Genomic DNA, 27,844 nt, shown 5'->3' with positions numbered 1-27,844 from the left:
TACCCGTTGGATCTCATCATAAAGGTCAAGGCGTGTAAGTGCTTTCTACGACTCCTGTGAACACGTTTCACACTGAGCCTCGGCGAATCAAGAGTTCCTTTCATCCGTAGTACCCGGATTCACCCGTAGGGAAATTAGCTACGTCATTGTTCACGGACTGACTACAGCTGGAAATAATACATGGACATGCACGTATAATAATATATTTATAAAAAAATACAGGTAAGGGCATTTATGTTGTATTAAATACTGAGCATTGTATTAGTCTAGTTGGAGAAGTCCAAATGATTTAACCCATTGGGTTTTTCTGTAGTTAGCCAATACCGGGCGGCTCACTGAGTGTCATGTCGGAGGCGAGCGCTCAACCACCGGTGAATTTTAAATCTTGAGCCCCTCTTTAGAACGTAGTTAGCCTAGCAGCTAGCTAGCCATCTTTCCCATAGATAAACCTGTGAATGCTAAAATGGTTCGGCGTTAAAGTCTCAGGTTTATCAAGGAACCATACATAAACACCACATGTATTGTTTTACCACCGAAAAGACCAGCTACCTTGCATTGTACCAATGATTGCTAACCAACGTAGTTCGTTATTGTTGCACAATGACAATGCTCATAGCCCATTTGGGCAGTATTGTTAGCTACGTTTTGCCGTTACCATGGCGTTTGTGGTTACCATACGTGCACACCTCAGAATAAGACATTCTGAACGTGTTCATAAGAAATACGACTATTTACTTTCCTAACATTTATTTAAAAAACAGGGTAAGAAAGTTTGAAATGATATTTTCTGATCTGTTGAATTACGTGTTAGAGGCCTATCGCGTTCGCTAAAGCCTCAGCCAGCCAGACTGCCAGGCAGAGGTGGGACTTGGGAGGAACAGTTGTCGTAAACGTGCGTGTAAAAAGTCTATCTTAATGGTTAACATTATTTGTTTGAAACGATTGTCGCTTGAAAGTCCTAGGAATACTACTTTGATTTATTGAGAACTTAAAATCCATGTAGCTAATTTTGTTTTTGATTTGTAATCATTAGCTAGTTTGCTACCGCAATTTGGGAATTTGCGTCTCTGCTAGGTAAAAATGGGGAAATAGCGTCCCTGCTAGGTACTGTACTAACGTTAGAACGCTTTCAACTAACGTTAGTTAGTAGCTATGTGCTAAAAAATGCTAGCTAAGTCAGCTTCTTGCACAGACAGCAGAGCGGTACAGTATATTAGAAAGCAGGATCAGTTACATTTGATAAACAACAGATTATGTTCTGTTTCATTAAGAAAGCAAAACATATGTTTGATTGTTGAGTCAATTAGACTGCCCATTTCATGTTTAATTGTTTTTTTCAAAAAACTAAAATGCCTCATGAGCTTGGTTCAACTGTCATACACCATCAGAACCCAAACTATAAGCATGTTTTACTCCAATGTTTGTAAACAAACACTGTATAGCCTCAATTGTTGAAACTATAATTGTGATATCATGGATGGTCTGGTCTTGCATTCATAGCGCTGTCCATACATTCTCCAGCCCCATCCCTCAGCTTTTTACCGAAACAGGGTCGGAGGTTTTGTTATTGTTTCGAATGCTGATTGCCCCTTTAAGATCAAAGCTTCCCTATTCTGATTTTGGAGAAAGATGGTTTCTTTCCCTGGAAATCTTTCACCAAAGATGGTGCATAAATTAAAATGTCTTACTCAGGTCTTTTACCATTGAAATAATTCTCAGTTTTGGTCTGCTTAGTTGTATGACTATATGAACCAGAAAAAATGAGGGAGTGAGATGTCTCGCTTCCTCATCCGTCTCTGGTTTCACTTTAGTGTTTGTTCCTGTATGTCACGTGTCATTACTGCTAGCTACGATGTTGTCCATACCCTGCTCTATCCCTATTTGTAACTGATCAAACCAGCAAGGATATCAACAAAACTTTCCTAGACTTTATATGGAAAAATAAACAACACGCATGTAAGAAGTCTGTAATATCAAACCAAAGAGCTGATGGTGGGCTTGAAGTACTAGATTTCTTTGATATCAACAATACATTTTAAAGTGAACTTGATAAAAAGATGTACGATTAGCTCAGAATCTATATGGTACTTCATTCCCTGTCATATTTTATTGTGGGGTCTTCAATTTTTGTGGAAGTGCAATTATTCTCCAGCTGAATTACCCATCAAACTGTCCAAATTTCATGAACATGCCCTTTTAGCCTGGAAACTGTCATGTCCTCCCCACACCAGGCACTTCTGTAGAACAACAAAGATATTGTTGTTAAAAACAAGTCTTTGTTCTTTCCTAAGTGGGCCGCAATAAATATTATATTTGTGCTTGATTTATTTGATAAAGAAGAAAATATACTCTCTTATAGAAAGTTCTTAGAAACATAACTTCCCAATACATTATAAATAATTGTATTCTATATGCAAAGCAATACCTGCAGGACTGATTCAATTAATGAAATCTCATTTGTGTTTTGGTGAACATGTCATGATAGATGCACAACTTATGTTAGGTTTCCCCCTGCTGGATAAGAAATGTAATACATTCACGAAGAACTTTTTCACTCCAAGAACAAGATCTCTTGTGGGATATTCTTCTGGAACACACATAGTACTGAAATTGAATGGAAGAAAGCTTGGTTGCTTCCTCACAAATTTTGTATACCAAATAAAGTAAAATAAATTCACTTTAAAATCTTGCACAAACTATATCCTTGCAATAACCTGTCTAAATGAATTGTTTTAGAGGACATATGTCTTTTATTTGATAAAGAAGGAGAAACTACAATACACATTTAGACTCTGTGAAGTAATTTTGGAGCGAGTTAAGTATTTAAAATTTTTATTTCATCAATAAGACCCATGTATTTACAATGAAAGATGTGATATGTTATTATTCAAATGAAAACAAAACCACTGAATTAGTAGTTTAATTTATTCGATACATTTTATATACACAAACTAATATTTGAAATCTGTCTCTAAATCCAATATCTAATAAAATCCCTAGAATTAGTCAATAACCAAAAAAAAAAACTTTTTACAGCTCTATCATATATACAACTGTAACCCCTGGTTTTGTTATCCTTTTTTTTTTAGGAACTTAAACTTTTGAAAGTCAATCCTTGTGATTTTTGTTTATTCAGAAAAAATATACATGTAGAGATGTCGTATGTTTGTATTGTAATTTGAAATGTTATATAAAAATCAAATGTTGTCCATGTGACTTCAGTAGTAGATAACTACACTGAACAAAACTAAACGCTACATGCAACAATTTCAAAGATTTTACTAAGTTTATATAAGGAAATCAGTCAATTGAAATAAATTCATTAGGCCATAATCTATGAATTTCTCATGACTGGGAAGACAGATATGCATCGGTTGGTCACAGATACCTTAATAAAAACGTAGGGGCGTGAATCAGAAAACCAGTCTGTATCTGGTGTTACCACAATTTACGTCATGCAGCGTGACATCTCCTTCGCATACAGTTGATCAGGATGTTGATTGTGACCTGTCGATTGTTGTCCCACTCCTCCAATGACTGTGTGAAGTTGCGGGAATTGGTGGAAACTGGAACACGCTGTTGTACATGTTGATCCAGAGCATCGCAAACATGCTCAATGGATGACGTCTGGTGGCTATGCAGGCCATGGAAGAACTGGGACATTTTCAGCTTCCGGTATCTTTGTGTATTAAAATGTAATTGATCTAAAATGAAATTGTGTTCATTGCCCGTAGCGTATGCCTGCCCATACCATAACCCTACCGCCACCATGGGGCACTCTGTTCACAACATTGACATAAGCAAACCGCTTGCCCACACAATGCCATACACACTTTCTGCCATCTGCCCGGTACAGTTGAAACTGTGATTCTTCCGTGAAGAGCACACTTCTCCAGCGTGCCAGTGGCCATCGAAGGTGAGCATTTGGCCACAGAAGTCAGTTACAATGCTGAACTGCAGAAATTCTTGGGTTGTCCAAACCCACAGTTTCATCAGCTGTCCGGGTGGCTGGTTTCAGATGATTCCGCAGGTGAAGAAGCTGGATGTGGAGATCCTGGGCTGGCGTGGGTACACGTGGTCTGCGGTTGTGAGTCCGGTTGGACGTACTGCCAAATTCTCTAAAACGAGGTTAGAGGTAGTTTATGGTAGAAAAATTAACATTCAGCTCTGGTGGACATACCTGCCAATTGCACACGCCCTCAAAACTTGAGACATATGTGGCATTGTGTGACAAAACTGCTAATTTTAGAGTGTCCTTTTATTGTCCCCAGCACAAGGTGTACCTGTGTAATGATCATGCTGTTTAATCAGCTTCTTGATATGCCACACCTGTCAGGTGGTACGGATATCTTGGCAAGGAGAAATGCTCACTAACAGGGATATAAACAAATTTGTGCACAACATTTTAGATGTTTTTTGAGATGTTATTTCAGATCAGGAAAAATGGGACTAACACTTGTTGCATTTATATTTTTGTTCAGTATAATAACATTATACAGTGCTAGCTGTGCCACCAGAGACTCTGGGCTCGAGCGGCGCACAATTGGCCTAGCATCGTCCGGGTTGGGGAGGGTTTGGCCGGCAGGGATATCCTTGTCTCATCGTGCACTAGCGACTCCTGTGGCGGGCCGGGCGCAGTGCACCCTGACCAGGTCGCTAGTTGTACGGTGTTTCCTCCGACACATTGGTGCGGCTGGCTTCGGGTTGGATGCGTGTTGTGTTAAGAAGCAGTGCGGCTTGGTTGGGTTGTGTTTTGGAGGACGCAATAGATCTCGACCTACGACTCTCCCGAGTCTATGCGGGAGTTGTAGCGATGAGACAAGACACTAACTACTAACAATTGAATACCACGAAATTGGGGAGAAAAGGGGTTAAAAAAATATATATATATCGTTTAGACTACTGACCTGTAGTGATAATGTGATGTAATTTGGCGGCGTTTTAGTAAAGTTGTGTGTGTGTGTGTGTCTCGGAAACGCATTTACTATATATGCAACCCAGATGCCAGGTGTCGAAGACGCAACTCAAACGCTGAACCAAAGACCCCTAGACTCACTCTGGTAGGAACCTAGAGTCAGCCGCGGGCCGATTTTAGTTGGAGCGGATGGTCGAAGCATATTAATTTCCACTGCAAATTGACCACAACTAAAGCCAAAAAAGAGATGTTTTTTTCAAATACAATAATTTCATACCTAGATTACCTTGAAACATGATCACATACTTTTGTATATATAGTGTATGTTGACACCCCTTCAAATTAGTGGATTCGGCTATTTCAGCCACATCCGTTGCTGACAGGTGTATAAAATCGAGCACACAGCTATGCAATTTCCATAGACAAACATTGGCAGTAGAATGGCCTTACTAAAGAACTGTGACTTTCAATGTGGCACCATCATAGGATGGATGCCACCTTTCCAAGAAGTCAGTTTGTCACATTCCTGCCCTGCTAAAGCTGCCCTGGTCATCTGTAAGTGCTGTTATTGCTTAAAAATTGTCTGTCCTCAGTTGCAACACTCACTACCGAATTCCAAACTGCCTCTGGAAGCAACGTCAGCACAAGAACTGTTCGTCAGGAGCTTCATGAAATGGGTTTCCATGACCGAGCAGCCGCACCCAAGCCTAAGATCACCATGTTCAATGCCAAACGTCGGCTGGAGTGGTGTAAAGCTCGCCGCCATTGGACTCTGGAGCAGTGGAAACACATTCTCTGGAGTGATGAATCACTACACCATCTGGCAGTCCGACGGATTAATCTGGGGTTGACGGATTAATCAGGGTTTGGCTGATGCCCGAATGCATATTACCAACGGTGAAGTTTTTTGGAGGAGAAATAATGGTCTGGGGCTGTTTTTCATGGTTTGGGCTAGGCCCCTTAGTTCCAGTGAAGGGAAATATTTTTTAACGCTATAGCATAAAATGACATTCTAGATGAATCTGTGCTTCCAACTTTTTGGCCACTATTTAGGGAATGCTCTTTCCTGTTGACAATGCCCCTGTGCACAAAGTAAGGTCCATACAGAACTGGTTTGTCGAGATCAGTGTCGAAGAACTTGACTGTCCTGCACAGAGCCCTGACCTCAACTCCACCGAACACCTTTGGGATGAATTAGAACGCCGACTGCTAGCCAGGCCTAATTGCCCAACATCAGTACCTGACCTCACTAATGCTCGTGGCTAAATGGAATAAAGTCCCCGCTGCAATGTTACATTGCCTTCCCAGAAGAGTGTAGGCTGTTATTACAGCCCATGATTTTGGAATGAGATGTTCGACGAGCATGTGTCCACATACTTTTGCTCATCTACTGTATGTCTTTTTATTTTTGCGAACAACTTGAACATATTTCCTAAATCATGTTTTTTTGTTTGTTGCTGAATTCCTGGATTTTAGTCTTGACTAAGGCAAAAATCATACATTTCCTGTCAAATTCTTTCAGATCTCCACTGGGGCATAGGATCCATTTAGGATTGCTGTTCACTTTGTTGTAATGTTCTTCTATAACTTGCAGTCACTAAACGTATCACTAAACCAAACTTCAAAGCTTTGTCTCTATGTTGCATGTAAATTCAATGCAAAACCTAAGCAAAGCATGCCTTTGGGGCTTCTACACTGTCTGCAGAACTTTATTTCTCAGAGTGAGAAAACCTTTTGCTTTTATATCCATTGGGTTGTCTGCATGACTTTTATATGACCCATTTACACCACCAGACAGACCACCTGCTGGTAATTGAGCAGGTCAATCCTGGTTGATGCTCTGTGTGATTGAGGCTACTTACATACTGAAATCCTACCCAGGATAACAATCACTGAAAACGTTAGTCACATTGTGACACTCAGAACATAAATGTTTATGACAATCATAATCTTAACTGTTGCTGTGTAAGATAGGTTCTAGGAATACATTTAATTTTTGTACAGTGCACTGAATTTGCTACAATCTGCATCTTCAAAGTGGATGGTAGCACTTAGAGGTTGACCGATTAATCGGAATGGCCGATTAATTAGGGCCAATTTCAAGTTTTCATTGTTTATTTATTATTTATTTATCTAACCAGGTAGGCAAGTTCTCATTAACAATTGCGACCTGGCCAAGATAAAGCAAAGCAGTTCGTCACACAACGACACAGTTACACATGGAGTAAAACAAACATACAGTCAATAATACAGTATAAACAAGTCTATATACGATGTGAGCAAATGAGGTGAGATAAGGGAGGTAAAGGCAACAAAAAAAAAAGGCCATGGTGGCAAAGTAAATACAATATAGCAAGTAAGACACTGGAATGGTAGATTTGCAGTAGAAGAATGTGCAAAGAAGAAATAAAAATAATGGGGTATAAAATAAATTAAAAAATACAGTAGGGAAAGAGGTAGTTGTTTGGGCTAAATTATAGGTGGGCTATGTACAGGTGCAGTAATCTGTGAGCTGCTCTGACAGTTGGTGCTTAAAGCTAGTGAGGGAGATTAGTGTTTCCAGTTTCAGAGATTTTTGTAGTTCGTTCCAGTCATTGGCAGCAGAGAACTGGAAGGAGAGGTGGCCAAAGAAAGAATTGGTTTTGGGGGTGACCAGAGAGATATACCAGCTGGAGCGCGTGCTACAGGTGGGGGATGCTATGGTGACCAGCGAGCTGAGATAAGGGGGGACTTTACCTAGCAGGGTCTTGTAGATGACATGTAGCCAGTGGGTTTGGCGACGAGTATGAAGCGAGAGCCAGCCAACGAGAGCGTACAGGTCGCAATGGTGGGTAGTATATGGGGCTTTGGTGACAAAACGGATGGCACTGTGATAGACTGCATCCAATTTGTTGAGTAGGGTATTGGAGGCTATTTTGTAAATGACATCGCCGAAGTCGAGGATTGGTAGGATGGTCAGTTTTAATGCTTTGTTGCGAAATAGGAAGCCAATTCTAGATTTAACTTTGGATTGGAGATGTTTGATGTGGGTCTGGAAGGAGAGTTTACAGTCTAACCAGACACCTAGGTATTTGTAGTTGTCCACATATTTGAAGTCAGAGCCGTCCAGAGTAGTGATGGCGGGCAGGTGCAGGCAGCGATCGGTTGAAGAGCATGCATTTAGTTTTACTTGTATTTAAGAGCAATTGGCGGCCACGGAAGGAGAGTTGTATGGCATTGAAGCTTGCCTGGAGGGTTGTTAACAGTGTCCAAAGAAGGGCCAGAAGTGTACAGAGTATACAGTATTCATAACAATCGGAAATTGGTATTTTTGGGCGCCGATTTAAAAAATATATATAGTAAATAAATAAAATAGGCAAGTCAGTTAAGAACACATTCTTATTTTCAATGACGGCCTAGGAACGGTGGGTTAACTGCCTCGTTCAGGGGCAGAATGACAGATTTTCTCATTGTCAGCTCGGGGGATCCAATCTTGCAACCTTACAGTTAACTAGTCCAATGCAATAACGACCTGCCTCTCTCTGGTTGCACTCCACAAAGAGACTGCCTGTTACACGAATGCAGTAAGCCAAGGTAAGTTGCTAGCTGGCATTAAACTTTTCTTATAAAAAACAATCAATCATAGTCACTAGTTAACTACACATGATTGATAATATTACTAGATATTATCTAGCGTGTCCTGCGTTGCATATAATCTGACTGAGCATACAAGTATCTGACTGAGCGATGGGAGGCAGAAGCAGGCTCGTAAACATTCAGTCAAACAGCACTTTCGTGCGTTTTGCCAGCAGCTCTTCGTTGTGCGTCAAGCATTGCGCTGTTTATGACTTCAAGCCTATCAACTCCCAAGATGAGGCTGGTGTAACCGAAGTGAAATAGCTAGTTAGCGCGCGCTAATAGTGTTTCAAACGTCACTCGCTCTGAGCCTTCTAGTAGTTGTTCCCCTTGCTCTGCATGGGTAACGCTGCTTCGATGGTGGCTGTTGTCGTTGTGTTGCTGGTTCGAGCCCAGGGAGGAGCGAGGAGAGGGACGGAAGCTATACTGTTACACTGGCAATACTAAAGTGCCTATAAGAACATCCAATAGTCAAAGGTTAATGAAATACAAATGGTATAGAGAAAAATAGTCCCATAATTCCTAAAATAACTACAACCTAAAACTTCTTACCTGGGAATATTGAAGACTCATGTTAAAAGGAACCACCAGCTTTCATATGTTCTCATGTTCTGAGCAAGGAACTGAAACGTTAGCTTTCTTACATTAGCACATATTGCACTTTTACTTTCTTCTCCAACACTTTGTTTTTGCATTATTTAAACCAAATTGAACATGTTTCATTATTTACTTGAGGCTAAATTGATTTTATTGATGTATTATATTAAGTTAAAATAAGTATTCATTCAGTATTGTTGTAATTGTCATTATTACAAATAAATAAATAAAAATCGGCCGATTAATCGGTATCGGCGTTGAAAAATCATAATCGGTCGACCTCTAGTAGCACTGACCCATTAGAGTTCCAGGAAATAATGTGAGTTTGAAATGGAAAGTAGGATGCTTTTGGGTGGTTTATGGGCGGTTACAGTTTCTGTAAAGCTCTTTCATCCTCTTCTAGAGCTACAGAGCTAGTCTTATTCAAGATGTTTACTTTTATATTCCTAGGTGTTACTTCATGTGTTCTACCTCCAGGGTGATTTTTGACACAGTTCAGTACTCCCAACTAGGCCTAGGTTAGTATCTAAAGAAACATTGCCTAACATCACCCTCTCTATGTTTTTTTTTTGTCCAACAGCAATGAACAATGACCATAGTTGACAGATCTTCAGAGAAATCTGACCTAGAGTCAGTCGGGTGCAAGCGCTCAGGATCGCTGAACTTTCCCGGCGGTGACGGGAACGGGATGGACAGTGGCTGCTCCAGCTGGGGGGCGGGGGGCCCCTCGTCCTCCGACACCCCCAGGGTGAAGACAGGGGGCTGCATGGGTCCCACCCCTGGAGCCACAGTCAACAGCAGCAGTGCAGACAGGCCCAAGGAACAAGGTGAGGAGGGTTGGTGTGCTCAACTCAAATCTTTTAACTCATAACAGATATAGTAGACAATGTATCTTTGGTTGCAGGACTCCCAAGTGTATAAAATGAATCCCGGGACATATTCCATTCTGTGCTAGCAAAACAGTCCTGTAGTTTAGCATCGGCTTCATCTGACCACTTTTTATAGACCGAGTCACTGGTGCTTTCTGCTTTAATGTTTGCTTGTAAACAAGAATCAGGAGGATAGAATTATGGTCAGATTTGCACGAGTCTCTGTGTATGGAGTAAAGGTGGTCTGGATTTTGTCCCCCTCTGGTTGCAAATTTAACATGCTGATAGAAAATAGGTAAAAAGGATTTAAGTTAGTCTGCATTAAAGTCCACAGCCACTAGGAGTGCTGCCTCTGAATAAGCATTTTCCTGTTTGCTTATGGCAGTATACAACTCATTGAGTGCGGTTTTAGTGTCAGCATCGGTCTCTGGTGGTATGTTGACAGCTACAAAAAATACAAATTCAAATACACCAAATGTTATTGGTCACATACACATGGTAATGCGAGTGTAGCGAAATGCTTGTGCTTCTAGTTCCGACCATGCAGTAATATCTAACAAGTAATCTAACAATTTCACAACAACTACTTTATACACGCAAGTGTAAAGGAATGAATAAGAATATATACATAAGTATATGGATGAGCGATGGCCGAACGGCATAGGCAAGATGCAGTAGATGGTATAGAGTACAGTATATACATATTAGATGAGTAATGTAGGGTATGTAAACATTATTTAAAGTGGCATTGTTTAAAGTGACTAGTGATACATTTATTACATCCAAATATTGGCTCGGGTGGTTGTTGTCCTTGATTATCTTTTTGGCCTTCCTATGATATCGGGTGGTGTAGGTGTCCTGGAGGGCAGGTAGTTTGCCCCCGGTGATGTGTTGTGCAGACCTCACTACCCTCTGGAGAGCCTTGCGGTTGTGGGCGGGGAGTTGCCGTACCAGGCGGTGATACAGCCCGACAGGATGCTCTCGATTGTGCATCTGTAAAAGTTTGAGTGTTTTTGGCGACAAGGCAAATTTCTTCAGCCTCCTGAGGTTGAAGAGGCGCTGTTGCTTCTTCTTCACCACGCTGTCTGTGTGGGTGGACCATTTCAGTCCATCCGTGATGTGTACGCCCGAAGAACTTAAAACTTTCTACCTTCTCCACTACTGTCCCGTCGATGTGGCTAGGGGGGTGCTCCCTCTGCTGTTTCCTGAAGTCCACGATAATCTCCTTTGTTTTGTTGACGTTGAGTGTTAGGTTATTTTCCTGACACCACACTCAGAGGGCCCTCACCTCCTCCCTGTAGGCCGTCTCGTCGTTGTTGGTAATCTAGCCTACCACTGTATTGTCGTCTGCAAACTTGATGATTGAGTTGGAGGCGTGGGTGAACAGGGAGTACAAGAGAGGGCTGAGAAAGCACCCTTGTGGGACCCCAGTGTTGAGGATCAGCGGGGTGGAGATATAGTTTCCTACTCTCACCACCTGGGGACGGCTCGTCGTAAAGTCCAGGACTCAGTTGCACGGGGCGGGGTCGAGACCCAGGGTCTCGAGCTTAATGACGAGTTTGGAGGGTACTATGGTGTTAAATCCTGAGCTGTAGTCGATGAACAGCATTCTTACATAGGTATTCCTCTTCAGATGGGTTAGGGTAGTGTGCAGTGTTATTGCGATTGCATCGTCTGTGGACCTATTGGGTGGTAAGCAAATTGGAGTGGGTCTAGGGTGTCGGGTAGGGTGGAGGTGATATGATCCTTGACTAGACTCTCAAAGCACTTCATGATGATGGAAGTGAGTGCTACGGGGCGGGCGATAGTCATTTAGCTCAGTTACCTTAGCTTTCTTGGGAACAGGAACAATGTTGGCCCTCTTGAAGCATGTGGGAACAGCAGACTGCGATAGGGATTGATTGAATGTCCGTAAACACACCAGCCAGCTGGTCTGCACATGCTCTGAGGACGCGGCTAGGGATGCCGTCTGGGCCGGCAGCCTTGCGAGGGTAAACACGTTATGTTTTACTCACGTTGGCTGCGGTGAAGGAGAGTCCGCAGATGAAAACTCTAGGTAGATAGTGTGGTCTACAGCTTATCATGAGATACTCTACCTCAGGTGAGCAAAACCTCGAGACTTCCTTAGATATCGTGCACCAGCTGTTAACATATATGCATAGGCCCCCGCTCTGTGTCTTACCAGAGGCTGCTGTTCTATCCTGACGATAGATATTGTATAACCCACCAGCTGTATGTTCTTAATGTCGTCGTTCAGCCACGATAAGATGTTATAGTTTGTAATGTCTCGTTGGTAGGATATACGTGCTTTCGTCCCATTTTCCAGCGATTGAACGTTAGCTAGCAGGACGGAAGGCAAAGGCAGATTAGCCACTCGTCACCTGATCCTCACAAGGCACCCTGATTTTTTTCCCCCGCAAAATCTCAGTTTCCTTCTCCAGCTAATGACGGGGATCTGGGCTTGGTCGGGTGTCTGTATTATCTCCCTCCCGTCTGACTCATTGAAGAAAAACTCTGTCTAATCTGAGGTGAGAAATCGCAGTTCTGATGTCAAGAAGCTCTTTTCGCTCATAAGAGACGGTAGCAGCAACATTATGTACAAAACAAGACAAACAATGTGAAAAAACAAACAAAATAGCGTGGTTGGTTAAGAGCCGATAAGACTGTAGCCATCCCCTCCGGCGCCATCTTCATATCTTTTTCCACATTTTGTTACGTTACAGACTTATTCTCAAATGGATTATACATTTTTTCCCTCATCAATATATACACACAATACCCCATAATTACAAAGCTAAAACAGGTTTGTAGAATTTTTTTGCACATTTATTAAAAATATAAAACAGATACCTTATTTACATTAGTATTCAGACCCTTTGCTATGAGACTGGAAATTGAGCTCCGGTGCATCCTGTTTACATTGGTCATCCTTGATGTTTCTACAACTTGATTGGCATGATTTGGAAAGGCTCACACACCTGTCTATACAAGGTCCCACAGTTGACAAGAATTGTCCATAGAGCTCCGTGACAGGATTGTATCGAGGCACAGATCTGGGGAAGGGTACCAAAACGTTATGCAGCATTGACGGTCCCCAAGAACAGTGGCCTCCATCATTCTTGAATGGAACCACCAAGTTTGGAACCACCAATACTTTTCATAGAGCTGGCCACTCGGCCAATCGGAAGAGAAGGGCCTTGGTCAGGGAGGTGACCAAGAACCCGATGGTCACTGACAGAGCTCTAGAGTACCTCTGTGGGAGAACCTTCCAGAAGGACAACCATCTCTGCAGCACTCCACCAATCAGGCCTTTATGGTAGCTTGGCCAGACGGAACCACTCCTCAGTAAAAGGCACATGACAGCCTGATTGGAGTTTGCCAAAGGGTACCTAAAGGACTCTGACCATGAGAATCAAGATTCTCTGTTCTGATGAAACCAGGATTTAACTATTTAGCCTGAATGCCAAGCGTTACGTCTGTAGGAAACCTGTCACCATCCCTACGGTGAAGCATGTGGGTGGCAGCATCGTGTTGTGGGGGTGTTTTTCAGCAACAGGGAATGGGAGACTAGTCAGGATCGAGGCAAAGATGAATGGCACAAAGTACAGGGAGATCCTTGATGAAAACCTGCTCAGGACCTCAGACTGGGCCAACGGTTCACCTTCTAACAGGACAACGGCCTTAAACACACAACCAAGACAACGCAGTAGTGGCTTCAGGACAAGTCTCTGAATATCTTTGAGTGGCCCAGCCAGAGCCCGGGCTTGAACCGGATCGAACATCTCTGGTGCGACCTGAAAATAGCTGTGCAGCGACGCTCCCCATCCAACCTGACAGAGCTTGAGAGGATCTGCAGAGAAGAATGGGAGAAACTCTCCGAATACAGGTGTGCCAAGCTTGTAGCATAATATCCAAGAAGACTCGAGGCTGTAATCGCTGCCAAAGGTGCTTCAAAAGTACTGAGTAAAGGGTCTGTATACTTATGTAAATGTCATGAGTTAGATTTTTTAAAATATAAATTTGCCAAAAAATCTAAACCTATTTTTGCTTTGTCATTATGGAGTTGTGTGTGGATTGATGAGGGGGGAAATAATTGTATCCATTTTAGAATAAGGCTGTAACTTAACAAATTGGAAAAAGTCAAGGGATCTGAATACTTTCTAAATGCACTGTATTTCAAGCCTCTCCACACAGAGAGTGCCGAGTTGAGTAGCTGTAGTTTCCCACATCTCTTCTCATAAGTGACTGCCTGAACCGATTCTCATAGGTGTTTTATGTTGCGGTCTTTTATAATGGCCCAGTTATGTAAACATATTGTTCTCTGAGGGGGTTTAAATCAATAGCCTGATGTACCCTGAACCATAGATCCTGTGGCACCACATGTTATGTCAGTAAACAAGAAACACAGGATTTTCCTGCCTTCCCCCACCCATCAAATATGCCCTAGCTTTGAATTTAAGTCTTTTCAGACTCTCTCAAAAATTGATTGTCAATTTCATCGTGCCTTCAAGTTGGACGCAGTCAAAAACAACTTTTCCTTAGACGACCTTCAGAGATTTATTCCCACTGGGTTATCTACCAGGCAACACTCCTTTTGTCATGTATTTGACCATTTCTTTCCCCTTCCCCTTTGCAGTGGTGCTGACCAGTGGGGACGGCATCGCCCTGCCCCAGAAGGTGCTGTTCCCAGCCGAGCGGCTCAGCCTGAAGTGGAACCAGGTCCACCGCATCGGATCAGGTCTCCAGAACCTGGGAAACACCTGCTTCCTCAACTCTGCTCTGCAGTGTCTCACCTATACCGCTCCCCTCACTAACTACATGCTGTCCCGGGAGCACTCTAAAACATGTATGTGGGTAATAGAACCAGGGGCTCTGTTACATTTTCATAGCAGGAGAAGGTTAGAAAGAGAAAGAAAATAAGTTATATTTGACAAACTGAGACTTCAGAAAGTATTCATACCACTTGATTTATTCCAAGTTGTGTTACAGCCTGAATTCAAAATGGATTCATACATAAGGTACCACAGTTAACATGCATGTCAGAGCAGAAACTATACCATTAAGTCCAAGGAACTGTCTGTAGATCTGACATAGAATTGTGATGAGGCATACAGTACCAGTCAAAAGTTTGGGAACCTACTCATTCAAGGGTTTTTCTTTATTTTTACTATTTTCTACATTGTAGAATAATAGGGAAGACATCAAAACTATGAATGCTGTGGTAGCCATGCTGGTTAAGTGTGCATTGAATTTTAAATCACTGAGTGTCACCAGCAATGCACCATCACACCACCTCCATGCTTCACTGTGGGAACCACACATGTGGAGATCATCCGTTCACCTACTCTGCGTCTCACAAAGACACGACAGTTGGAGCCAAAAATCGCAAATTTGGACTCATCAGACCAAAGGACAGATTTCCACGTGTTTAATGTCCATTGCTCGTGTTTCTTGGCCCAAGCAAGTCTCTTCCTCCTATTAATGCCCTTTTAGTGGTTTCTTTGCAGCAATTCGACCATGAAGGCTTGATTCACGCAGTCTCCTCTGAACAGTTGATGTTGAGATGTGTGTGTTACTGAGCTCTGTGAAGCATTTTATTTGGGCTGCAATCTGAGGTGCAGTTAACTCTAATAAACTTATCCTCTGCAGCAGAGGTAACTCTGGGTCTTCCTTTTCTGTGGGGGTCCTCATGAGACCCAGTTTCATCATAGCGCTTGATGGTTTTTGTGGCTGCATTTGAAGTAACTTTCAAAGTTCTTGACATTTTCCAGATTGACTGACCTTAAAGTAATGTAATGATGGACTGTCATTTCTCTTTGCTTATTTGAGCTGTTCTTGCCATAATATGGGCTTGGTCTTTTACCAAATAGGGATATCTTCTGTATACTAACCCTACCTTGTCACACCACAACTGACTCATGCATTAAGAAGGAAAGGCACACCTGTTAATTGAAATGCATTCCAGAGTGTGCAAAGCTGTTATTAAGGCAAAGGGTGGCTATTTGAATAATCTCAAATGTATAATATTTTATTTGTTTAACACTTTTTTGTTTACGACATGATTCCATGTGTTATTTCATAGTTGAGGTCTTCACTATTATTCTACAATGTAAAGAAAGAAAAACCCTTGAATGAGCAGGTGTGTCCAAACTTTTGACGGGTACTATATATCTGGGGAAGGGTATAAAACAATTTTTTGAGTGTTGAATGTTTCCAAGAGCACAGTGGTCTCCATCATTGGGAATTTGAAAAAATATGGAACTATACAGACTCTGCCTAGAGCTGGCCGTCCGGCCGAACTGAGCAAACGGGCAAGAAGGACCTTGGTCAGGGAGGTGACCAAGAACCCAATGACCACTCTGACAGAACTACACAGTTCCTTGGCTGAGATGGGAGAACCTGCCAGAATGACAACAGTCTCTACATGACAACACACCTGGAGTGTGAAACCGAGATCATAAGGCAAAAGATTCTGTGGTCTGATGAGACAAAAATTGAACTATTTGACCTGAATACAAAGCGCCATGTCTGGAGAAAACCAGGCACAGCTCATCACCCGTCTATTTGTAAGTCGCTCTGGATAAGAGCGTCTGCTAAATGACTTAAATGTAAATGTAACACCATCCCTACTATGAAGCATGGTGGTGGCAGCATCATGCTATGGGGATGCTATTCAGTGACTGGGAGACTGGTAAGGATAGCGGGAACAATGAATGGCGCCAAATACAGGCAAATCCTTTACTGAGAACCTGCTTCAGATTGCAAACGACCTCAGACTGGGGGCGAAGATTTACATTCCAACAGTACAATAACCACAAGCAGACAGCCAAAGCAATGCTCGAATGTTTTCAGAACAAGAGTTTGAAAATCATTGATTGGCCCAGCCAAAACCTAGACTTGAATCCTATTGAAAATCTGTGGAAAGACTTGAGGGTTGCCGTTCCCCATCTAACTTAACATAGCTTGAGAACATTTGTGAGAAAATCCCAAAAGTTGATCAACATATTCAAGATGACTCAAAGCTGTAATCGCCGCCAAAGGTGCTTCTCAGGGGTGCGAAGATTTATGTAAATTCAATTTTTTTTCTATTTCATTTTCAATAAATTTGCTACAAATTCAAAAACCATGTTAACTTTTTATTATGGGGTATTGTGTGTAGATGAGAGAAATCAACTGAATCCATTTTGAATTCGGGCTGTAACATAATGTGGAGTAAGTCAAGGGGTGTGAATACTTTCTGGGCACTGTATGTTGGTTGTTTGCTTAGAGATACTTGGGGTTTTGGCAATTTGTGATGGGGTAAAAAAAAAAAAAAAAAAAGTAATTACATATCGGGATATTATTTTTACGATATATTTTACATTATTTTTTCGCTAGTTGGCTGTACCTGCACCAAGACTCTATGGTATAAACTTTAATTGCGCTAATGATAGTTAGCATCGGCTCACAAAACTACTTCTAACTTCCTTCATGCCGTTTATCTGACTCCGGGGAAGTAGATAAAAGGGCTTCATTGCCAAAATCCCAAAGTATCCCTTTAAAGGCCAAGTGCAGTCAACTTTTTTCATGTGTTTTATATACATTTCCACCCTAAAAGTTGGAATAATACTGTGAAAATTATGATATTGCCCTTTAAGTGTAAGAGCTGTTTGAAAAGACTGCCTGAAATTTCAGCCTGTTTTGGTGGGATGGAGTTTTGGCCTGCCTGGTGACAACACCAGGTGGTAAATTAGTTAATAGACCAATAAGAAAGAGTTCCAAACCTCTTTGCCAGTAACAGCTAGTTTTTCCCTCCCCACTCAGATCACTCCCAGACAATCCTAGCAAAATTCTTGCTTGAGAAATAGATTTTTGTTAAGCTATTTTGATTGTTTTCAATTAAACTGGTAAAGAAAAATCACATTAAGGTACTTAATTGTTACCCAGAAATGATAAATGATTTAATATTGAGACCTTTAAATGCATTGTACCTTTTAATACCTATTACCTGATTGACCGTCATCTGTGTTGATGTTCAGGTCATGAGCCTGGGTTCTGTATGATGTGCACAATGCAGAATCACATCACCCAGGTCTTCGCCAACTCTGGGAATGTCATCAAGCCCATCGGAGTCCTCAACGAGCTCAAACGTAAGTAGTGTTTACTTGGAATCAGAGGGGGAAACCCTTTAGCACAAAGTTGAAAGGAAAGTCTTTGTTCAGGCGTGTTGAAAGCCATTACAACTAAATAACATGTCTGGAAAATAGTTTTTCCCTTCAAAAATGGAAGGAGTGTTGGGACTGCATCACAGGTGCAGAATTCTGGGAAACCTAGTCAGCAAAATAGTTTTCCCTCCAAAAAAAAGAGTTGATGCTGTCATTTTTGTAGGGAAAACTGACAGGGTTAAAGTATATTTATTGAGTCTTCCTCCCCACCTCTGTATAACACCTGTGCAGGGATTGCAAAGCATTTCCGCTTTGGCAGCCAAGAGGATGCCCATGAGTTCCTGCGGTACACAGTGGACGCTATGCAAAAGTCCTGCCTGCCTCTAAACAAGTAGGTGTTACACTGAAATCAGTGTTCAGCCACTAGGAAGCACTGTTCTGGACTTGCATCTGACCCACATTCACATATAGCACAGAGCGAGACATGATTAATATATCATGTTTTAGTGACCATCTCCTATACACCAGGGACCCTTAACTGACTTTAGGATCCCCCTCCCGTGTAGTGGAAGGCTATTCTGCCCCCCAACAGGTTGCCTCTACTCTCAGCAATTACCTTTGCTCTATTTCCTCAGGTGTCTGTTGCTCCTCAAAGGGCTGTCCCAATGACAAATTAAATGAAGGCTATCTTGATTTATATGATCCTGTGTATACGCATAAAGGCAATTTCCCTTAAGGCTATTGGGAGTCACTGATAAGCATCTTTAACGATTTGATGTTTACTTTTACAACAGATTGGACAGGCAAACGCAAGCAACCAGTTTCATCCATCAAGTCTTTGGAGGGTATCTACGGTCCAGAGGTAGGCTTATTGGTGTAATCTTTAAATGTCTCACTTACTGAAGCCGATATGAGAGTTGTTTGCCCTTTGGGGTATTAGACTAGGTTCAGTTGAAGTCGGAAAAGATTCCCTGTTTTAGGATCACCACTTTATTTTAAGAATGTGAAATGTCAGAATAATAGTAGTGATTTATTTGAACTTTTACTTATTTCATCACATTCCCAGTGGGTCAGAAGTTTACATACTCAATTAGTATTTGGTAGCATTGCCTTTAAATTTTTGAACTTGGGTCAAATGTTTTGGGTAGCCTTCCACAAGCTTCCCACAATAAGTTGGGTGAATTGACTCATTCCTCCTGACAGAGCTGGTGTAACTGAGTCAGGTTTGTAAGGCCTCCTTGCTCACACACGCAGTTCTGCCCACATATCTTCTATAGGATTGAGGTCAGGGCTTTGTGATGGCCACTCCAATACCTTGACTTTGTTGTCCTTAAGCCATCTTTCCACAACTTTAAAAGTATGCTTGGGGTCATTTTCCTTTTGTAAGACCCATTTGCGACCAAGCTTTAACTTCCTGACTGATATCTTGAGATGTTGCTTCAATATATTCACATAATTTTCCTTCCTCATGATGCCATTTATTTTGTGAAGTGCACCAGTCCCTCCTGCAGCAAAGCACCCGCACAACATGATACTGCCACCCCCGTGCTTCATGGTTGGGAGGGTGTTCTTCAGCGTGCAAGTGTCCCCCTTTTCCCTTGTTCTACAGTGGATATAGATACTTTTGTACCCGTTTCCTCCAGAATCTTCACAAGGTCCTTTGCTGTTGTTCTGGGATTGATTTGCACTTTTCGCACCAAAGTACATTCATCTCTAGGAGACCGAATACGTCTCCTTCCTGAGCGGTATGACGGCTGCGTGGTCCCATGGTGTTTATACTTGCGTACTATTGTTTGTACAGATGAACGTGGTACCTTCAGGCGTTTGGAAATTGCTCCCGAGGATGAACCAGACTTGTGGAGGTCTACCATTTTTTTCTGAGGTCTTTGCTGATTTCTTTTGATTTTCCCATGATGTCAAGCAAAAAGGTGCTGCGTTTGAAGGTAGGCTTTGAAATATATCCACAGGTACACCTCCAATTGACTCAATTAGCTTAACAGAAGCTTCTAAAGCCATGACATAATTTTATGGAATTGTCCAAGCTGTTTAAAGGCACAGTCAACTTAGTGTATGTAAACTTCTGACCCACTAGAATTGTGATACAGTGAAATAATCGGTCTGTAAACAATTGTTGGAAAAATGACTTGTCATGCACAAAGTAGATGTCGTAACCAACTTGCCAAACTATAGTTTGTTATCAAGAAATTTGTGGAGTGGTTGAAAAACGAGTTAATGACTCCAACCTAAGTGTATGTAAACTTCACCTGTATCTGTAAAGCACTGTGACAACTGCTGAATAAGTTTGATTGATTTCTATACTTTCTCGCTGTGTCTTGTACACCATTAAAACATTCGATGACTGCCATTTGTTAATAGGTAAGATGATCTAATTGTGTCTGTCTTTTTACAGTAAAATGTTTCAACTGCAAAGCGGTCTCTGACACATTTGACCCTTATTTGGATGTTGCTTTGGAAATAAAGGTAACGGTGAACTGCCTTTCATGCTACACAAAGGGGGAACCTGTCAAACCATTGTGTCTTGCTAAGAATGCATCATAGACAACTGTCACCCGTGTTACCTTTCAGACTGCTCCCAGTATCACAAAGGCTCTGGAACAGTTTGTTAAGCCTGAGCAGCTAGATGGAGAGAATGCCTACAGATGCGCTAAGTGAGTAGATCTGGATTCATTTATTGTTCATCTCAGTATAGAGCTGCCTAAACCAGTGTTATTATTGTTCATCTCAGTATAGAGCTGCCTAAACCAGTGTTATTATTGTTAATCTCAGCAAAATGCTGCCTAAACCAGTGTTATTATTGTTCATCTCAGTATAGAGCTGCCTAAACCAGTGTTATTGTTGTTCATCTCAGTATAGAGCTGCCTAAACCAGTGTTATTGTTGTTCATCTCAGTATAGAGCTGCCTAAACCAGTGTTATTGTTGTTCATCTCAGTATAGAGCTGCCTAAACCAGTGTTATTGTTGTTCATCTCAGTATAGAGCTGCCTAAACCAGTGTTATTGCGACCCAATTCTGCATGTTTTGTTTTTGGTATTTAACTGATCTGTCTGTGCAGGTGTAAGAAGATGGTTCCAGCCTCTAAGAGATTCACCATCCACCGCAGCGCTAATGTGCTCACCATCTCACTGAAGCGATTCGCCAACTACAACGGGGGCAAGATCGCTAAGGTAAGACATCAGGAAACATGGTCAGTGACAGCAAAATGTACATGGAAATCTGTTTTTTTTTACAGATCTTTATCTAGATTTCCACTGCCATTGCCTGTTTCTCTCCTTTAGGACGTAAGGTATGCTGAGTGCCTAGACCTGCGTCCCTTCATGTCTCAGTCCCACGGCGAGCCCCAGGTCTACGTGCTCTATGCTGTCCTGGTGCACTCTGGCTTCAGCTGCCACGCTGGACACTACTACTGCTACGTCAAAGTAAGCACTAATATACAGTGCATTCAGAAAGTATTCAGACCCCTGGACTTTTCCCACGTTACAGCCCTTATCCAAAATATATTTTTACTCCATCTACATACAATAATGACAAAGTGAAAAATCTGTTTTTATTTGTAACACCTTTATCTACATAATTATTCAGACCCTTTGCTATGAGACTCGAAGTTGAGCTCTGGTGCATCCTGTTTCCATTGATCATTTTATTTTATCTTTATTTAACTAGGCAAGTCATTAAGAACACATTCTTATTTAAAATGACGGCCTACAACGGCCAAAGACGCTGGGCCAATTGTGCGCTGCCCTATAGGACTCCCAATCACGGCTGGTTGTGATACAACCTGTATTTGAACCAGTGTAGTTACACTTCTAGCCTTTAGACCACTGCGCCACTCGGGAACCCCATCATCCTTGATGTTTCTACAACTTCGTTGGAGCCCACCTGGGGTAAGTTCAATTGATTGGACATGATTTGGAAAGGCACACACCTGTCTATATAAGGTCCCACAGTTGACAGTGCACGTCAGAGCAAAAACAAAGGCATGAGGTCGAAGGATTGTGTTGAGGCACAGATCTGGGAAAGGTTACCAAAACATTTCTGTAGCATTGAAGGTCCCCAAGAACACAGTGGCCTCATCATTCTTAGATGGAAAAAGTTTGTAACCACCAAGACCCTTTCTGAAGCTGGCCGCCCGGCCAAACTGCGCAATCGGGGGAAAAGGGACTTGGTCAGGGGAGGTGACCAAGAACCCAATGGTCACCCTGACAGAGCTCCAGAGTTCCTCTGTGAAGATGGGGGAACCTTCCCGATGGACAACCATCTCTGCAGCACTCCACCAATCAGGCCTTTATGGTAGAGTGGCCAGATGGAAGCCACTCCTCATTAAAGGGCACATGACAGCCTGCTTGGAGTTTGCCAAAAGGCACCTAAAAGACTCTCAGACAATGAGAAACAAGATTCTCTGGTCTGATGAAACCAAGATTGAACTCTTTGGCCTGAATGCCAAGCGTCACATCTGGAGGAAACCTGGCAACATCCCTACGGTGAAGCATGGTGGTGGCAGCATCATGCTGTGGGGATGTTTTTCAGCAGCAGGGACTGGGAGACTAGTCAGGATCAAGGGAAAGATGAACAGAGCAAAGTACAGAGAGATCCTTGATGAAAACCTGCTATAGAGCGCTCAGGACCTCAGACTGGGGCGATGGTTCACCTTCCAACAAGACAACGACCCTAAGCACACAGACAAGGCGATGCAGGAATGACTTCAGGACAAGTCTCTGAATGTCCTTGAGTGGCCCAGCCAGAGCCCGGATCGAACATCTCTGGAGAGGCCTGAAAATAGAATAAGGCTGTAACGTAACAAAGTGGAAAAAGGGAATTGGTTTGAATACTTTCCCGAATGCACTGTATTTATATATTAGGTTAGATGTTAGGGCTTACCCCAAAATGGTGTATTTTAGGAAGCCCTAACATCTAACCTAATATATTACTACTGCTACTTCAAGGTAAGCTCCAATATTGACAGAAGTCACTAGTAGGACGGTTCTCGAACAATCAATGAAAGAAAGCTTAACGACGACAGCCCAAACCCCCATGTGAATAATCCTCTCACCCTTTCTATGTAAGCCAGATGTTTGATTAGTCTTCTATAAAGGATTATGTTCATACTTATGTATGTCAGTGTGATGCATGTTTTATAAATCTCTCTCTTTCAGGCTAGCAATGGCCAGTGGTACCAGTTGAATGACTCCTCTGTGTTGGTCAGTGACATCAGGTCAGTCCTCAACCAGCAGGCTTACGTTCTCTTCTACATCAGGTGAGTAGCTCCCATTCATGTCAACCAAGGGGAGCCTTGTTTGAATGGTGTAAATATTGTCATGTTAAAGTATTGTGTTGGACCACGCAACAGTTCTGTGCAGGTTGTTTTCCCTTTGTGGTTGAGCTTTTTGATCTGTGATGGGTGCTGCCTGTTCTGGCCACCAGGTCACCTGATCTGAAGAATGGAGGGGACTACAATCACACGTGCCGGACCGCGGGGCCCCTCGGCCAGTTGTCCCCCCGCCCCATTCTCACACCCCGGGTCAACATTGGGCCACGACACACCAGCACTGGTTTCATAGGGCCACAGCTGCCCTCACACATGGCCAAGGTACAGCCTAAACACACCAGCTTTTGCACAATCATCTGTTCAGAGGCAAGATGTTTAGTAAGAGCCTGTAACCAATGTGTCCCCTCCCCTCCCAGAACATCTTTCACGTCAATGGGAACGGCTCGCTAAGGGACTACCCCTCTGGCTCTAAGCCCAGCACCAGCAGTGACAACAGCATGGGCAAGACTAGCTACAGCCCGCTCGCCACCTCTTCCTCCCATCCTCTCAACCGTCCCACAGGCATCCCTGACCCTGCCAAGCGCCAGAAGCTCTCCTTCTTCATCGGTCAGGGCAAACAGATCCGCCCCTCATCATCCTCTTATGCCCAGCCGTCCTCTTCGTCACAGTCTACATCAGACATGTCTACGCCCCGGGATCCTCGCATTAATGGCACTCCCTCCGTTAACAGAAACGGTCACGGGGCGTCGTTCCTGGTACCGTACGGCCAGGAGTCGTCTGAGGAGTCGGACCAGGAGGGAGGCAGTGGTCTGGGGAACGGCACGGCTAAGCCTCACGTTAACGGGAGGAAGGGAGAGACAGTCTACGGCCCCGTCCCCAGAGTGCTGACCCTCAAGACCAACGGCATCGGTAATGGCCAGGCTACCATGCACCGTAACGGGACCAACAGCTTCTCCAAACTCAGTCAGAACGGACACCACAACATCAAACACCCTGAGAAGGTACCTATACTCAGTCGACACACATTAAATATTTTACTGAACTCCACAAATCACATCACCTGTGTACTCATTATGTGTGTCTGTTGTTGTGCAGATCCACGGTAACGGTCATGCGATGTCGCCCGGTTTGGGTTCCAGCATGTCTAATGGGGCGGAGGCTCACCACAGTGGCCCAAGGTGAGCGTGATCAAATTCTCTTCTTTTGATCCAGGTTGCTTGATGATTTGAAGATCCAGTAATTCATGAAAATGTCGTATTTTTCTACAGCAAAGAGGTGTATTGCACCACCCCCAGCCAGGCCAGCACCTCTCAAGGCCTGCACAGTGCCGACATCGACAGCCGCCTCTCCCTCACCCCAGAGAAAAAGGCTAAAACTCACTCTGGCCCCCTCCCTCACCACGTACCAGCAACCGCTGCTAAACCTCCATCCACATTGGCTGATGTTGGAGCTAAACCACTTACCGACGCCTTGAGAGAATCCAGCTCCAACCCTGGGGTCTTATTCCTCCAGCCCACCCCCCGCTCCCTCAGTACCCCAGTCCTCTCTGGACCAGGCCTGGGAGCCACAAAAGATCTCGGAGCCCCACACAGGGGATCTGGGGAGGACGTCAGGGAGACCCAGAACAGCCCAGCTGTAGGGCTGGATGGAAAGCCCAGCTCCAGAGATGGAAGAGACCAGATGTACTCTTCCGATCGGGAGGAGAAAGGCGGGTTGAACTCTTCCGATCGGGAGGAGAAAGGCGGGTTGAACTCTTCCGATCGGGAGGAGAAAGGCGGGTTGAACTCTTCCGATCGGGAGGAGAAAGGCGGGTTGAACTCTTCCGATCGGGAGGAGAAAGGCGGGTTGAACTCTTCCGATCGTGATCGAGACCGGCTGTACTCTTCTGACCGGGATAAAGACGGAGAAGGGGATAGGTACCACCGGGACAGGAGCCGTGAACACAACCGGGACCATGACTCAGACCACTACCGCCACCGGCGAGACCACCGAGACAGAGACCACCACCGGTCGTACCGGGACCGCTCGCTCAGCCGGGACAGACACCGGAACTGGGAGTCTGAGGCATTCCTCTCACAGCGACGCTATCACCCCAGAGAGAGGGACAGGGACCGCTGTCACCACCATTACCACCACAGAACGAGTAAGGACAGGAATAGGGACAGGAGGGAGCACAGCCACCACAGCCTCCCACACAGAGAGGAGCCTCATGGACGCTCAAGGTGGAGGGATGAAGGTAAAGAGAGGTGTTACTACCCTTCACAGGAGGCCCCTCTGCCCACCCCACTGAGCTCCAGCACTAAGCCCAGTCAGTCCCTCCCAGCCCTTTCCCCAGCCCTGGTGAAACGACCCGAGCCTCACAGAGAGGAGAGAAAGGACAGCTCTGAGGAGCGTCGGGCCAAGAAACCCAAGAAGAGCAAGAAGAAGAAGTCCAAGGACAGAGAGAGGCACCGAGAGAATAGGTAAGGCAGTCTTTCTTCTTTCTTAAGCCTCCACAATGAGACACTGTCAGATAAAGTAACAACTGATCTATATTACCTCTGACCTGGGTGTTCTTTCTTCCAGGACCTTTGACGTGAATTCCTCTGACAGGGCAGCCGACGGCAGCAGTTCCTCCAAACACAACAAAAGTAGGAGGTACGACACTGACATGGAGGATGAGATCCACTCTACCCAGAGTCCCGAGGGGCACCGTGACCCCAATGCCCCCCGGGAGGGTCGCAGGGCAAGCAGCAGCGACGATGAGAGGGCGAGCAAGAAGCGACGTTACCAGGACGATGGCTATGACAACAGCTACCCTAAGAAACGCCATCGCGCTGATGACAACGACCGCTCCTTCTCCTCTCGTGATGGATCACCAACAGCAGCTCCTCAAAACGCATCGCACTGCCACTTCAACGAACACACAGGTAATAAAACAAGCAGATGTGGTTTCTATAGGTGGTTGTTTCTCAGTTTGTCACTGTGTTAATCTATCATTTTGACCATAATGTTTTGTTGTAGGTAATGGCTTAGGTCAACCCAATGGAAACTCCCACGAATGTTCTACCAATGGACTGTACAATGAACTTAGACAGTAGATTTTCTCTGTTCGACCAGAGACACAGAACAATGTAAGTATCTTTCCTTTGCCTCTGTCTTACTCTCAGAATCTCTATGCTGGACTGTGCATGTTTGAGTGCAAAACCAGGAGCCGGTTTCAACTCATCTTGATTGTGTAAAGACTGATGGGACTGTCTGCAAACCTGACATCTTTCCCTCTCATTGCAGACTTGGAATACTTTAAATATCAACCTTTATATAAAAGTGAAATTCAACAGCAACAGGAATGTCATCCCGAATATTTGAACGTGGTGCTGTATTATTGGGAATATACTGTATTTTTACCACATGAGAAATTAACATTCTACTAGATTCTTTTTTTAAATAGATTTTTTTCAACTTCACTCGTCACTCAATGTACATTTATGATAAATAATTAACAAAAGAATAAGCTGCACAGTGGAAGACTCAGGACTTTGTTCAAACGAGACGTATTCCTCCTCGGAGAACTGATCAACTGGTTAAATAATCCAAAAAGAGGAAGACGAATAGTTTTCTTGCCTAGGAGATGACCTGTTTGGTATGACATCAGTTGGCTGCAAGTTTGTCACCATTATCTGTATAGGTGGAGGTATAAAACCTCTCTCTGATGGAGGGAAATGTTATTGAGTGAGTAGTGTCTGAAGGAGAAGGAGCTGGCCTGGTGTGACTACGTGTGCACTTAACACAACTCCACCTACCCTGGAGACTTCGGGACAGCTCTTTGTTACTTTCGAAAGCCTAAGATCGTCTCCCTCCCTCAGCATCTTGCTCTCACTGAGATGTCCAATTCTTTTAACTTGTTATTCAAGCATTAAAAAAAAGCTGAACAATAATCATGTTCTCTTTATGGCTTTGGACCTGTGTTTCTGCTTTAAAAAAAAATGTTTTCTAGCGTCCATAAGAAATACTGTGAATTAAATTTTGAACTGTACTATCAGTTTACATAAGTCCTGTATCAGGAATAGTTTTGTTTTAGAGATTTACCACGATGTAATTTAGACCTTGTTCTAAATTGACACAAGTCAGTGAAATAGTTAGAATGGTTTGCTTGGTTCTTTTTCTACCTAAAAAGTCAAATGGTCATGTTAACACATTTTTAGTTCTACAATAGCATGTCAAATTTATACATTGTACAAGGTATATAAAAAGGCGTAAATACATTTGCTAATGTCAAAGTAACTCTTACTTTGTTCACACACATCGTTTGTTGGAGTGAAAGCTGTGGATTAACTGGGCATGTACACACCGATGGGAATAGCGTCTGCCTTTGTATTGGACAGATCAAGTCCTTTCTCTGAATTTTGGTAAAAGATTTTGCATATGAGCGATTGTTTAA

At 43.3% G+C, this 27,844-nt stretch overlaps 1 protein-coding gene across 1 annotated transcript; it reads left to right on the top strand.

The window, feature by feature from the left end:
- Nucleotides 1-79: 79 nt before the first annotated feature.
- On the top strand, nt 80-27,668 carry LOC115112874 (ubiquitin carboxyl-terminal hydrolase 42-like). Its single transcript, XM_029639895.2, has 18 exons — nt 80-222; nt 9,708-9,954; nt 14,633-14,842; nt 18,015-18,125; nt 18,432-18,531; nt 18,935-19,002; nt 20,551-20,621; nt 20,727-20,809; nt 21,214-21,325; nt 21,437-21,577; nt 23,312-23,412; nt 23,580-23,745; nt 23,841-24,425; nt 24,520-24,602; nt 24,693-25,886; nt 25,990-26,333; nt 26,428-26,537; nt 26,695-27,668. Exons 2-17 carry the CDS (start codon nt 9,717-9,719, stop codon nt 26,502-26,504), a joined length of 3,684 nt encoding a protein of 1,227 aa, XP_029495755.1. The 5' UTR covers nt 80-222; nt 9,708-9,716; the 3' UTR covers nt 26,505-26,537; nt 26,695-27,668.
- The last annotated feature ends 176 nt before the right edge of the window (nt 27,669-27,844 follow it).

Source organism: Oncorhynchus nerka, linkage group LG28, assembly GCF_034236695.1.
Source record: "Oncorhynchus nerka isolate Pitt River linkage group LG28, Oner_Uvic_2.0, whole genome shotgun sequence".
Taxonomy (NCBI): domain Eukaryota; kingdom Metazoa; phylum Chordata; class Actinopteri; order Salmoniformes; family Salmonidae; genus Oncorhynchus; species Oncorhynchus nerka.
Note: the sequence above shows the minus strand (reverse complement) of the source record. Positions and strands in the feature narration are given on the sequence as shown.

Bases quoted from the DNA above. Each gene is read 5' to 3' on its own strand.
- LOC115112874 (XM_029639895.2), top strand. From the start codon at position 9,717: ATGACCATAGTTGACAGATCTTCAGAGAAATCTGACCTAGAGTCAGTC. The intron at 23,413-23,579 runs GTGAGTAGCTCC...TCTGGCCACCAG, and splicing joins TACGTTCTCTTCTACATCAG to GTCACCTGATCTGAAGAATG. The intron at 24,603-24,692 runs GTGAGCGTGATC...ATTTTTCTACAG, and splicing joins GCTCACCACAGTGGCCCAAG to CAAAGAGGTGTATTGCACCA.